This window comes from Rutidosis leptorrhynchoides, chromosome 3, assembly GCF_046630445.1.
Source record: "Rutidosis leptorrhynchoides isolate AG116_Rl617_1_P2 chromosome 3, CSIRO_AGI_Rlap_v1, whole genome shotgun sequence".
NCBI lineage: Eukaryota > Viridiplantae > Streptophyta > Magnoliopsida > Asterales > Asteraceae > Rutidosis > Rutidosis leptorrhynchoides.
Genome location: NC_092335.1, coordinates 56,260,836 through 56,276,224, shown reverse-complemented (window position 1 = coordinate 56,276,224; position 15,389 = coordinate 56,260,836). Strand labels below are relative to the sequence as shown.

The 15,389-nt window shown below is 35.1% G+C and overlaps 1 protein-coding gene across 1 annotated transcript; it reads left to right on the top strand.

The window, feature by feature from the left end:
• Positions 1 to 9,690: 9,690 nt before the first annotated feature.
• On the top strand, positions 9,691 to 10,251 carry LOC139899996 (uncharacterized). Its single transcript, XM_071882814.1, has one exon. It carries the CDS (start codon positions 9,691 to 9,693, stop codon positions 10,249 to 10,251), a length of 561 nt encoding a protein of 186 aa, XP_071738915.1.
• The last annotated feature ends 5,138 nt before the right edge of the window (positions 10,252 to 15,389 follow it).

Below are 15,389 nucleotides of genomic sequence, written 5' to 3'. Positions count from 1 at the left end.
GTCAATTATAGTTAGATGTATTATGAAATGGTATGCATGCCGTCAACTTTCGATGTAATGAAAGATTGTCTTTTTAAAAACGAATGCAATGTTTGTAAATGTATCATATAGAGGTCAAATACCTCACGATGTAATCAACTGTTGTGAATCGTTTATAATCAATATGGACTTCGTCTGGATGGATTAGGACGGGTCCTTTCAATATCCACGTAATTGACTAGCATTTATCATTTAAGCATTTCAAATTTTCTTTCAAATTAGAAAAGCATATGTCTTCGTGCCGTTAGAGCACTAGTAACGGTTCCGTGATTGGAACCGTCCTTGAGTCATGCTTCCTAGCACGCCGATACTAGCAAAGCTAGTGCTCCCCCCCGTTTGAAGACCGCCTTCCAATTTGCTAGCCATTGATAATCTGCAACACGGGTTCGTTATGGAATTAACGGTTATTTTTCAAAAATTACAACGGCTAGATCGATTTCTCACTATATATACATCATATGTACACAAACACAAACATACTGCAAATCATTGTCAATATATAAAATGTGCAGACTGTGTGTGTGAGAGAGAATGAGGGTAGAGAAAGAAACACAAGAGAGAGAATCACTTGAGAGGGAACACGAAAATGGTGAGGGAGTGTGGCAAGAAGTGAGGAAAAGAAAATCTACGGGCACGAATAGAGTTAGGAACTTTTACAGCTGTAACTACGGGATTGAACACAAGCGGGTAATAGATAATCGTATTAAATCCTTCATGTTTTTCAATTTCCCCGAAGAGTGGAATGTTGAGGAACTATGGAGAATGTTCAAAAACTTTGGCCTTGTGAAAGATGTTTATATGGTAAGAAGAAGATTAAATTGTGGGAAAAGGTTTGCTTTCGTGAGATTTGGGGGATTCGAAGATGAAGATAGGATGCTGGAAAATTTGCGTGAAATCAAAATCGATGGAATGATGCTCCGTATATTCAAGGCTATTGACAGAAAAGATAAGGATATGGACAAACACGAAGAGGCTAATAAGAGTTGTAACGATACAAGTGGGGCTCGGCTGGCTCCAAATCACAATAATAACAATAGGGAGAAGATGAAGAAACCCATGTTCGTATGGAAGGAAAGAGATGATAGAAGCTTCAATGAAGTTCTAAGCAAGGGCAAAGGTAAAGAATGGCCCAATGTCAATCAAGCAAACTCTAGTCATGCAAAGGACCTTCGAGATTTCCTGGACAAAAACAAGAATTCAAATTGACATGAAGACCTTCGAGAAACGGTTCTGAACAAGACAAAGGCAAAGGCAGACATGAACAACACAGTGCAGGAAAGAGAAGTGACCATCTCCCCTGATGAAGAAGACAACAGCCTTAGACTAAAATCCTCCTTCATTGGAGAAGTCAAGAAACTTGAATACTTGACAAACTTTCGTTCAATATGTGAAGGTGAGGGCTTACGGAACTTCGAATTAAAATACTTGGGCGGTCTTAGCATGCTAATCCTACTTCAAGACAATGCGAATATTGATAAGTTTACGAAGGAAGACGATCACTGTCTCTCAAAATGGATGGTTAATTTAAGAAAGGGTGACAACTCACAAGTCGTCTCAGGCAGGTTAACTTGGCTTACCATTATCGGAGTTCCTGTTAAGTATTGGAAGGAAAATACATTTTGTAAAATTGCTGGATGGTGCGGTGAAATCCTTGAAACGTCTAATGGTTCTTTTGAAGGTCATCAAAACCTTATCTCTGGGCGTGTAATGATCAATGTATGGGGTATCAACCGAATCAATGAAATAGTGAATCTAAGAATAGGAAAAAGCATCTTTTATGTCAGGGTAATAGAAGAGGTTAGTGATTTTGTTGAAGTTGACATGGAAGGGATCAAGGAAGCGATTGGGATGATTGTTTAGAGGATTCAGACGATGATGATGAAGAAAGTGATGAAGATTCGCTGAAATCTTTAGATGAAGATGATAATTTCGATGGATGTCAATCTCCGGTGAATAACCAGGCTGAAAAGAAAAATTCCGACGAGTCTTTGTCATCAGAAAAATCAGTGGAAGATGAAGCATCAGCCTTCATTAACTCCAGCATGGGAAAAGAGAAAAGTAATGATGATGCCATCGATGGTCCCAAGGAAAAAGATACAGCAAGCGTGCAGGGACACTTTGGAATTCCAACAGGCAAGGGAGTTGATACAACGGCTCAACCTAGGGATCCACAAAACCCTATCCTAATAGACGAAGATGAGAATGGGCCAACAAATAAATCAAATCATAAGCCCAACTCAAATCAGAATATATGGAATGAAGAAGTTTGCGTTGGGCCCATAGCCATGGAGGAGCCCAATTCGGTAGTTGCTGAAATAAATAATGGGCCAATAATGAATGACAAGCCCAAAAGTGATGATTGTACGCTATCTGGATCAAACGATTCCATCAAGAGTAAACCTAGAGGTGAACCATCTGAGGGAGAATCTACCAATATGGAGAATTCGAGTTTTCACAATAAAATCGAATCAAATTGTGGGATGGAAAATGAGCGAATTCCTGAATCAAAAAGTGATACACCAGACTCATCTTCTTATAGCATAAATTCGAATAAAAAAGGAAAAAAGAAGAAGAAATTGAGGAAAACTGTGACAAGGGAGGATGATATCGAGGATTCAATCAGCGTCGACTATGTTGGGATCAGAGAAGATGGGGTTAACATTCAAGCCCCCAGTAGAAGCAGAATCAACATGAATGATAATGTCTCGATTATAGGAAATTGGCGTGCTTCATCGATGATAATGAGAGCAAAATGCCTTGCTCGCTCTCAACATAAAGAGGGAAAAAAAAAGAGTGAATCTCAAGACCATCCAAGAAGGGATAAATGTAATAAAGCGGGCTCAAAATCCAGTCAATCAACCACCCAAAGATCTCTGAACATTGAGGGATGTGGTGTCTCAAAATCCCATTCATCAGGAAGAAGTGGGGAATTAGGAGCTTTTGCAAATCGAATTGGTCTGGAGTGGGCGGATCACCAGCAGGTCTAAGTTCCTCCCTTTGTTGTATTTTGTTTCCTTTATTTTTTATGAAGATCTTCTGTCTTAATATTCGTGGGTTCGAGTCGGGGAAATCTAGTAAAATTGGGGATTTTAGGAAATTAATCCTTCGTGAAAACCCTTGTATTGTGGCACTACAAGAAACCAGACTAAATAATGTTAATGCGAATTGGATAAGTCTGTTTTGGGGGTCTCACAAGTTTGACTTTATTCAAAAATAAAAGATAGGTAACTCGGGTGGTTTTTTACTAATATGGAACAAACATGCCTTTGCGATGGAACAATCCTTCTTTAGTGATTTCTATATTGGAATTGCGGATAGGTGGAAAGGGAGGGATGAACTTACATACATTGTAAACATCTATGGCCCTCATGACGATGCTAATAAGTTAAATATGTGGTCGAGTCTTGAAAGTTTTATAGGTACGCACGATGTGGCATGGATGATATGTGGAGACTTTAACGAGGTGCGCGATCAAAGTGAAAGAAAAAATTGTGAGTTTATTGAAAGGCGTGCAAAGTGGTTTAACGAGTTCATCAACAAGACTCAACTCATTGATGTTCCATTAGGAGGTAAAAAGTTCACGCGTATTTGCGATAATGGTTTGAAGTTTAGCAAGTTAGATAGATATCTCATCTCCGAAAAGTTTAACTCCATGTGGGATAATGTTTCGGCTATAGCTCTTGAACGGAACTTATCAGACCATTGTCCTATAATCTTACGAGATAGAGTAATAGACTATGGTCCGAAGCTAACAAAAGTGTTTGATGAATGGTTAGACGGGGAGGAGTCAAAGAAAATTATTGAGGAAGCGTGGAATCGTTAGGTGGAAGGAAATAGGCTCGATTGCATCTTTCGTGATAAGCTAAAAAATGTTAAGCGCGCGTTAAAAGAATGGAGTTGTAACACATTTGGGAATCTTGATTTAGAAATTGAGCAACTTAAGAACAAGGCAACCGAATGGGAATTGATTGAGGAAAACCGGGTGCTAAGTGATGTTGAAAGGTTAGGTTGGACGGACATAAGGAAAAAATGGTTCAAAAAAGAAAAGATAAGATCAAATATGGCAAGACAAAAATCACGTGTTAAGTGGATCAAAGACGGGGATGAAAATACGAGATACTTCCATTCGATTCTCAAAAGAAGGCATTCGAAAAGAAACATTAGGGGTTTGAGTATTGATGGTGTTTGGTGTGAGGATCCTCTCACTATCAAGCAAGCGGTTTTTATGCACTTCAAATCACAATACATGGAAAAGACTGCAAATAGGATGCGATTTACAAGAAGCTTGCAGCCTACTGCGATTAACGGCCACTCGACTGATCAGGCTGCCAGCATCTCGGTAGCCTCGGCTGCTGTAACAGCCGCCATTTTTGTAGTGACCCGAACTTTTCCATGTTTATATATATTAAATGAAATTGATATTTATATGATTAAGTGTTTCCAACATGTTAAGCAATCAAACTAGTTAAGACTTGATTAATTGAAATAGGTTTTATATAGACAATTGACCACCCAAGTTGACCGGTGATTCACGAATGTTAAAACTTGTAAAAACTATATGATGTCATATATATGGATTTATATATAGTTAACATGGTATTATGATAAGTAAACATATCATTAAGTATATTAACAATGAACTACATATGAAAAAACAAGACTACTAACTTAAGGATTTCGAAACGAGGCATATATGTAACGATTATCGTTGTAACGACATTTAAATGTATATATATCATATTAAGATATATTAATATATCATAATATCATGATAATATAATAATTTAACATCTCATTAGATATAATAAATAATGAGTTAACAACATTAAATGAGATCGTTAACTTAAAGGTTTCGAAACAACACTTACATGTAACGACTAACGATGACTTAACGACTCAGTTAAAATGTATATACATGTAGTGTATTTAGATGTATTAATATACTTTTGGAAGACTTCAAGACATATATCAAAACACTCATACTTAACGAAAATGGTTACAGTTACATTCCCATCCTTTTTTCATCAAGAATTCTAGTCGTATTCATACCCGTATTATACGCAGCTTCTAGACGTACTTACTATGGGTATATACCAATAGGAACTAGCATGGGATTCCACTCTTGATTATGTCATGCATGACTAATCAATTTTAACTTCTACCATGAACTAGTCAACTAACTAGAACTCTTTTTAACCCCACTCACCACTCACCACTTACCACTCATCATTCACTCCATTTCACTTCCAATTCTCTTTCTAATTCTCTCTCAACACATACACACACACTTATGAACGAATTTTTACAGTAGCTAATCATCATCTTCATCAAAAATTACTTCAAGAATCAAGCTATAATCATCTTAGGAAGAACACTTCAAGAACACTTCGAAAATCCTTTCAAGTTTACTAGTTTACTTCCAAGCTTTCTAATCCATTCCAAGTAATCATCTAAGATCAAGAAACCTTTGTAATTTATAGTAAGTTATCTTTCTTATTCAAGGTAATATTCATATTCAAACTTTGATTCAATTTCTATAACTATAAACTATCTTAATTCGAGTAAAAATCTTACTTGAACTTGTTTTGTGTCATGATCCTACTTCATGAACTTTCAAGCCATCCAAGATCCTTTGAAGCTAGATCATTTCTTATCACTTCCAGTAGGTTTACCTACTAAAATTGAGGTAGTAATGATGTTCATAACATCATTCGATTCATATATATAAAACTATCTTATTCGAAGGTTTAAACTCGTAATCACTAGAACATAGTTTAGTTAATTCTAAACTTGTTCACAAACAAAAGTTAATCTTTCTAACTTGACTTTTAAAATCAACTAAACACATTTTCTATATCTATATGATATGCTAACTTAATGATTTAAACCCGGAAAACACGAAAAATACCGTAAAACCGGATATACGCCGTCGTAGTAACACCGCGGGCTGTTTTGGGTTAGTTAATTAAAAACTATGATAAACTTTAATTTAAAAGTTGTTCTTCTGGGAAAATGATTTTTCTTATGAACATGAAACTATATCCAAAAATCATGGTTAAACTCAAAGTGGAAGTATGTTTTCCAAAATGGTCATCTAGACGTCGTTCTTTCGACTGAAATGGCTACCTTTACAAAAATGACTTGTAACCTGTATTTTTGACTATAAACTTATACTTTTTCTGTTTAGATTCATAAAATTAAGTTCAATATGAAACCATAGCAACTTGAAACACTCAAAACGGATTTAAAACGAAGAAGTTATGGGTAAAACAAGATTGGATAATTTTTCTTGTTGTAGCTACGTGAAAATTGGTAACAAATCTATATTAATCATATCCTAGCTAACTTATATTGTATTATACATGTATTCTAATATATTATGTAATCTTGGGATACCATAGACACGTATGCAAATGTTTTGACATATCATATCGACCCATCTATATATATTATTTGGAACAACCATAGACACTCTATATGCAGTAATGTTGGAGTTAGCTATACAGGGTTGAGGTTGATTCCAAATATATATATATAATTTGAGTTGTAATCTAGCCTGAGACGTGTATATACTGGGTCGTGGATTGATTCAAGATAATATATATATATATATATATATATATATATATATATATATATATATATATATATATATATATATATATATATATATATATATATATATATATATATATATATATATCGATTTATTTCTGTACATCTAACTATGGACAACTAGATGTAGGTTACTAACGAGGACAGCTGACTTAATAAACTTAAAACATTAAAACGTATTAAAAATATTGTAAATATATTTTGAACATACTTTGATATATATGTACATATTTATTATAGGTTCGTGAATCGACCAGTGGCCAAGTCTTACTTCCTGACGAAGTAAAAATCTGTGAAAGTGAGTTATAGTCCCACTATTAAAATCTAATATTTTGGGATGAGAATACATGCAATTTTATAAATTTTTTACGAAATAGACACAAGTAAATGAAACTACATTATATGGGTGAATGATCGAAGCCGAATATGCCCCTTTTTAGCTTGGTAGCCTAAGAATTTGGGAACAGACCCCCAAATTGACGCGAATCCTAAAGATAGATCTATCGGGCCCAACAAGCCCCATTCTGGAATTTGGAATGCTTTAGTACTTCGAAATTATCATGTCCGATGGGTGTTCCGGAATGATGGGGATATTCTATATGCATCTTGTTAATGTCGGTTACCAGGTGTTCACCATATGAATGAATTTTATCTCTATGTATGGGATGTATATTGAAATATGAAATCTTGTGGTCTATTATTATGATTTGATAATATATAGGTTAAACCTATAACTCACTAACATTTTTGTTGACGTTTTAAGCATGTTTATTCTCAGGTGATTATTAAGAGCTTCCGCTGTTGCATATTAAAATAAGGACAAGATTTGGAGTCCATGCTTGTATGATATTGTGTAAAAACTGCATTCAAGAAACTTATTTTTGATGTAATATATTCTTATTATAAACCATTATGTAATGGTCGTGTGTAAACGGTATATTTTAGATTATCATTATTTGATAATCTACGTATTGTTTTTTTTAACCTTTATCGATAAAATAAATGTTATGGTTGTTTTAAAAATGAATGCAGTCTTTGAAAAACGTCTCATATAGAGGTCAAAACCTCGCGACGAAATCAATTAATATGGAACATTTATAATCAATATGAACGGGACATTTCAATTTTTTCTGACCAGCTCAGTCCAACAGTAGCATCGGGTCAGACTCCTTGTGTCCCAGTTCAGCCACACAAGTTGGTCACGCAAATATTCTAGGGCCTAGTCCTGCTGTTACCGTCGGTCATATAGCACAGGATGCTGAGCAAATTTCTGTTAACAAAATATGCGAGGCAGATGCAGCTGATATCGAAAGGATTTTCACTGAAAATGAGGTTTATGATGCAATCAAAGAATGTGACTGTTCCAAGGTGCCAGGACCCGATAGTTTTAAGTTCAAATTCTTCAAATTATATTGGGACTTGAGCAAAAAAGACCTCATGGGTGCACTCCTCAGATTTTGGGAAAATGGATATATATCGAAAGGATGCAATGCTTCCTTCATTACGTTAGTCCCTAAAAAGAATGACCCTCCGAGTCTTGGTGAGTATCGGCCTATTAGCTTGATAGGTTGTTTCTACAAGATCTTGGCGAAAATTCTCTCGTTTCGAATTAGGAAGGTGCTACCTTCTGTCATTGGTTTTGAGCAAAGTGTGTATCTCAAGGGAAGATTCATTCTTGACGGATCACTTGTGGCAAACGAAGCTATTGACTTTCTTAAGCGAAATAAAAAGAAAAGCCTCATTTTTAAGGTCAATTTTGAAAAGGTGTTTGATAGCTTGAGTTGGGATTTCTTACTTGATATGATGGAAAGGATGGGCTTTGGAATTCGGTGGAGAAAATGGATTCATGCATGTCTCAAGTCGGCCTCAATTTCTATACTCGTCAACGGTTCTCCCACAAATGAGTTTTTTACCGAAAGGGGAGTGAGGCAAGGGGATCTGTTATCGCCTTTCCTGTTTCTTATTGCAGCTGAAGGTTTGAACTTTCTTATCAAAAGGGCATGTAGGGAAGGGTTGTTCAAAGGGGTTGATATTGGGAAAGATAAGATCAATATGTCGCACTTACAATTCGCGGACGATACGATCTTCCTCGGGGAATGGCATAATCAAAATTTCTGTAATCTCATGAAAATTTTAAAATGCTATGAAAATATTTCGGGGCTCAAAATCAATTTCCATAAAAGTATGTTATACGGGCTAGGTGTTGCGGAAGTTGATATTACTAGGTTGGCTTCTCGGTTCGGTTGTAAAATTGGTGAGCTTCCGTTTACTTACCTTGGTCTCCCGGTAGGCAAAAACATGAGTTATGAGCATAATTGGAATGCGGTGATTGATAAGTTCCACTCAAAACTCTCGAATTGGAAGGCTAGATCGATTTCTTAAGGTGGTAGGTTAACGCTTGTTAAATCGGTTCTTAGTAGTTTACCGCTATATTATTTTTCTCTTTTTCGTGCCCCTTTGAATGTTATCAAAAAATTGGAGAGTATTAGGAGAAACTTTTTTTGGGGCGGTTCGGGTAACGGGTCTAAATTATCGTGGGTCAAATAGTATGATTGTCTTTAACCTTATGATGAAGGCGGATTGAATATCGGGTCGCTAGGTGGGAAAAACCTCGCACTCTTGGGAAAGTGGTTTTGGCGGGCAAAAATCGAACCTAACACTTTATGGGTCTCAATTGTAAAAGGTATTTACGGTGCTAACGGACTACTCCCCCCCTCAAGTCTTTCGGGACCGACAGGGGTGAGTAGTGTTTGGTCCAACATTGTTCGTGCAGGTGTCATGTTAGAAAAGATAGGTATTAACTTTGCAGGCTCCTTCACGAAGTTGATAGGTGACGGGACGGATACGGAATTTTGGAATGATCAATGGCTTGGCGGTCTTCCTTTATAGCATAAGTTCACGAGACTTTTTCATTTGGACGAAGATTCGAATGCGCGAGTTAATCACAGAGTTAATTGGAACGACGGGGTGTTATCTTGTAATTTTAATTGGAGGCGAGTCGTATTGGGTCGAGCACTAGATGAACTCGACTCCCTTATGGCACTTCTAAACGTTTACACCAAACAAGATAGGGCTATGGATTCGTGGATGTGGAACCTAGCGAGCAATGGGATTTTTACTACCAAAAAGATGGCAAGCATTATTGATGAAGTAATTCTCAACAATGGATCGAGACCACAAGATGGCTTTTTGAAGAATAATTTGGTTCCTTCTAAGGTTTCTATTTTCATATGGAGGGCTTTAAAACGGAGGATCCCGATACGTACCGAACTTGATAAAAGAGGTATAGACTTGGATTCCGTTAGATGCCCTTTATGTGATGACGACGTTGAAACCATCGAGCATTCCTTGTTATTTTGTCGGCACGCAATGGATATTTGGGTCCGGGTTTTCAAATGGTGGGGTTTAGGGGCGGTTTCAAATTTGAGCATTAATGAATTGTTTCGTGGGAATTGTAACCGCTCCTTATCCCCCTTTATGTCGAAGATTTGGCAATCAATCGAATGGACTTGCGGATATATGATTTGGAATAATAGAAATCAAAAGGTGTTCTCTAACTCTTCATGGAGCGGTTCTATGGGTCTAATGGAAATTTAACTCAAGTCATTTGAATGGATCTCTAATCGTATCAAGAAGCACAAGTTAGATTGGCTAGGTTGGATATCGGATCCATGGTCTTGTTTTGTGTAATGTAAGCGCTAGTAGTTGCTCTCTCCGCAACTTCTCGCCTTGTAATTTAGTCGTTTGTGTTGTGTCGTGTGACTTTGTCTTTGTCCAAAGTCATGTTTTAATCCTCGTGTTCTTGTAAGGGGTCCCCCCCCCTAAGCGGGCTCGTGCTTTTAATTAATTCTGCTTTTCGAAAAAAAAATATATAAAATACACACACACTCTTATATTCTGTTAAAAAATACACACACTCAAACATCAAACCCATGGCTCGTTGTCTTATTTCGATGGATGTTTGGTACGGAGGATCACTAAGCGAAGATTGGAAGATGTACTTGGACGGGCAGAAAAAGTTGTTCGAGTCACTCGATATTACCTACTTGGACACGGCCCGTTTGATCGACTACATACGCGAACATGGTGACTTCGAGGCCTCGGATTTTGCTTGGTGTGATCCAGAAATTGATAAGTTCGAGTTTATCACGACCGAAAAAGAATGGCATGAAATTGTCGGGAGATCCTTACTCAAATGCAACCGAATCGAGTTGTATTGTATTGGTATTTGGACCCGACAATTTTGCATTCGTCCTCAGCCTGACTACCCCCACACCAACGAGGGGTACGTGAGTGACGATACTATCGGGTCGTATTAAACGTGTAATGTTTTTTTATTTTTAGGAATTCGTAGGTTTTTTTATTTTTAGGAATTTGTAATCTTTTTTTTTTAATTTTTAGGAATTTGTAATGGTTTTTTTTTAGGAATTTGTAATGGTTTTTATTTTATTTTTTAGGACCTTGTAATATATTTTTTATTAATAAAATTTTTAATTTTTAGGAATTTAAATGTTATATATAAGTTATTAAATATATAAGTTTAATATAAAAAAATAAAGGTGTGACGATGACGGACCGTCATGGATGTTAGTAATTTAGTGATGGGTTAGTGATGGAAAGGAGGTGCTGATGTGACAGTCAGTGATCCCATGACGGACCGTCATGGTTAAGTGTGGTCTTAGTAACCTTCATCAATTCCTTTTTCAAATTCATACATAAAAACACCCAAACAATATGCACAAGTACTACTCCGATCAGTTCGTTAAACATCGTTTTCTAACATCCAACGGCGTAGTAACACGTCGGACCTACGCCGGCGTTGAAAACTACAATCGTCTTCTCCGTTAAAATTACGTCCGTATTTTTCGGCAAAACCGACAACGATTATTACGAACTTGATGTTGGTGTTGGAAATATGTTCTCGGGTTGGCTAATAGTTTGACCGTGATACATATATTCCGAAGGTATGCCCATGACATTAAATAATATAAAGTCCATGTATCATATTCGGTCACACACAAAGGCCAATCGTTAATTGTTTGATATACCTTCTCATCGGAAATTAATTTATTAATCATTTGTTAATGGTTTAATAAATTAAATAAGTTTTGTGATTAGTTTAATTAATTAGTTAATTCATTAACCCAAAATTAATTAATATGTAAGTTACAACTAGCTAAAGTGTCATGCATGCATGAAAACTAGCTAGCTAATGTGTTATGCATGCATGCAAACTAGCTAATGTGTCATGCATGCATAGTATCTAAAGACATGTGTAACTTGCATGCATGCAAATCTCATATTTAAAAAGAAGAAGAGCATGCAATCTCAAAATGGAACTCTCCTGCTCTTTTCTCTCTTCTTGATAACTAAAAATAACTAGTTCTATAAGGTGTGTTTTGGTGATTTTTGAAAGTAAGATGAAAGGATTCGTTAAAGTAAAAGGTATAGATCGAACAAAGTTGGAACTTTGGGTGTGTACCGTTTAAAGGAAATCTTCTTTGGGTTCTCAACTCCGATCTTCAAAAGGCTACAAAGGTTGTAATCTAAACTTATCTTGTTCATTATATTTTGTTTGCTAAAAATTTTGTACATGGTCCTTGGTAGAGTATGATTTTGTAATGTTTTAAAAATGCTCCGCTCGCTTTGTGTTTGTATCATATCCAACAGTTGGAAGGTCAATTTAAGAGATTAATAATTATATTTACTATATTTACTTGATATTTTATATGCAAATATCAATTTGGTAAAAGAAATCAGATTTCAATTACTTATATTTGAAAATAAATTATCCATGTATATTACATCAAATAAATTATCCTATGATATATATATATATATATATATATATATATATATATATATATATATATATATATATATATATATATATATATATATATATATATATATATATTAAAATATAGATATTATACAAACTTTGAAACCTTTACCAATGCCCATATTAGTTGTAGTAGTAGTAGTTGTTAAATAAATAAATAGGAAATGTATTTCTATTGTGTATTTATGGTTCCTATTAATTTAGTCAACAGTAAACATCGATTTATTTGCGATTTAAGTGCCACTTAAAGCTTAAATTGAATGTCCATGATTTAAAACCCATGAAAATTTGATCATACCATTTTCATGGCGTCTCATGTTTTATTTTTTATATTTTAATTTAAAAAATGTTCTACTTATTGGCTGAATGTCCATTCGCGAGAAATCTCTTCATCCATCGAAGAGAGGGAGGGAGGACTTTCTCTACTTCTTGAAGACAGTGTATCACTCTAAGTGGAGAAACGACTTTTCTTTATTCAATGATAGGGGAATGATTGTCTACATCTCACCTCCTCCATACATCACACATGTAGTATTGGGTTCTGTTGTTATTGTGTAAGGTTTTAAGTAGGTATATTAAAAATCCTTTTTCATTTGATTTGATTTGCTGAAGAATGGTCGAAGTTCTTATTTATATTTTTCAATGTCAAATATGGTAAATAAAAATTATACGGATAGATGATTGATGGTACATGTAAAAAAAAACATATGATGTTGAAAATATATTGGCAAGATTGGACAACTTTTAATGTTGAAATGGTCGAATAATATATAGCGTCAGTTTAGCTGACTAATCAAGTCTCGAGTACATAACTATATTGTATTAATCGAATAATAATCCATGTATAACATTGTCTTACTAATAGTTAACAAACCAAACTTTTAGTGTTTATGTTTGTTTTGCTACTTGATAGATTTATTTTTTTTAACCAAGAAGCTTTAGGAAATTGTATGTATGTTATATTTACTCGGTGATTACCCTTAAAAAAACAAAAAATAAAAATTGTATGTACGTTCGTTGGCTCAACACTGATTGCATGTATTATCTACACTCGTGGAAAATAATCTTAATATACACGGAGTATGAGCAGAGGCGAAAATGATGAAGGGGGGGGGGGGGGGGGGGGGGGGGGGGGGGCGGGGTCGCCCCCGGTGGATTTTTTTTTTTCAGTGTAAAAATTTTGGGTTTTTCGACTTTGCCCCCGGTGGATATTTTTTTTTGCCCCCAAACCTACATATTTTGCCCCAAAACCTTCAAATTTTGCTCCAAATTCTTCAACTTTTGCCCAAAAATCTTCAAATTTTGCCCCAAAATCTCCAACTTTTGCCCCAAAATCTTCAAATTGTATCCAAAAAAATTGCTACGGTTTAAAAAATTTTTTTTGCCCCCGGTCAAAAAAATCCTAGTTTCGCCTCTGAGTATGAGGTAGTTTATAGTTCATATTACGAGTTCATTTTATAATATTAAGAATAAGAATTACGATATAAGGATCATGCAGGTCACCAACATTGTAGCAATCAATAATTAACAAATTTAGATTTACATTTAGTTCAGATATTTTTTATTCCGAAGATAGTGCTAACTCACATGCATAAATTCGTAGGTGTTTCGCACATTAATTAATTATTATTAACCCTTACATACTAAATGTTGTGTCAATTAATTATTATTAACCCTTACATACTAAATGTTGTATCAATTTTTGTAGTTTTAGTTAATATCGATTGTAGTTTTAATTTTGCACTCACATTATAACTACTCCCTCAACTTCGGTGATATTTACACAAATGCCCCTCAACTTTACACTTTCTCATGGATAAAAAGTGTAAATATATAATTTTATTAAAATAAAAGAAAATAATTCCACCTAAATTTATAACGGGTCTTATCTTCTCGCTCGGTGCGAGTTAAATTTTTCTGAGTACACCGTTCAACTTGAAAAAATCTTACGAACCCAACGAGACTAACTATACGCGAAACAGACACTTCTCAAAAAACGCTAAACAAAGCGACAGCCCGTATCTTTCCGATCGCCGCGAGTTAAATTTTTTCGACAAGAGCGCCATACTCGAAATAATTTTATGAACAACGATAAAAAGTACGGTTGAAACAGACACTTTTTAAAAAAAAGCTACAAACAACGACAGCCCGTATCTTCCTGCTCCCTGCGAGTTATATTTTTTCGCCAGCACCATCAGACTCGATATAATTTTATCAACAAAACGAAACTAACTATGTTCGAACTGGACAGATTTTAAAAAACAGTAAAGACGACAACACCAACAACGACGCTTAACACATTGAGCGTTTTCCCTTCTGTAAATACATAAAGCTACGTTAAATATGAATACGCGGGCCGAAAGCCCCAGCCGCATCGCGCGGGCAGGACCCGGACTAGTTCATTCTATAAAGAAATATTAATTTAATCTTTGGTATTATTTGTTGGCAAGAAATAGCTTAGTGATTGATACATATACATATATATATATATATATATATATATATATATATATATATATATATATATATATATATATATATATATATATATATATATATATATATATATATATATATATATATATATATATGTGAGATCTTAGGTTAAAAAATTCACTAATAGCATATTTTGATATGTTTATGGAAAAAGCTGAAAACAGTCACTGAATAATCAACTAACTCAACAACGTCGACGGCAACATCAAGCCCACAAAAGACCTAACGACAGGAAAAATAAAATGAAAGAACAAAACTCGCGGCAACCGAACAAATCCAAATGCAGAATCAAACCGTAAAGGAACCGGTCATCTTCACCATTTTCTAAGGACATATACAAACCCCCAAATACAAGTAGTCAGCAAACCTGAGTCAGCTATAACCACCACCTGCTCCA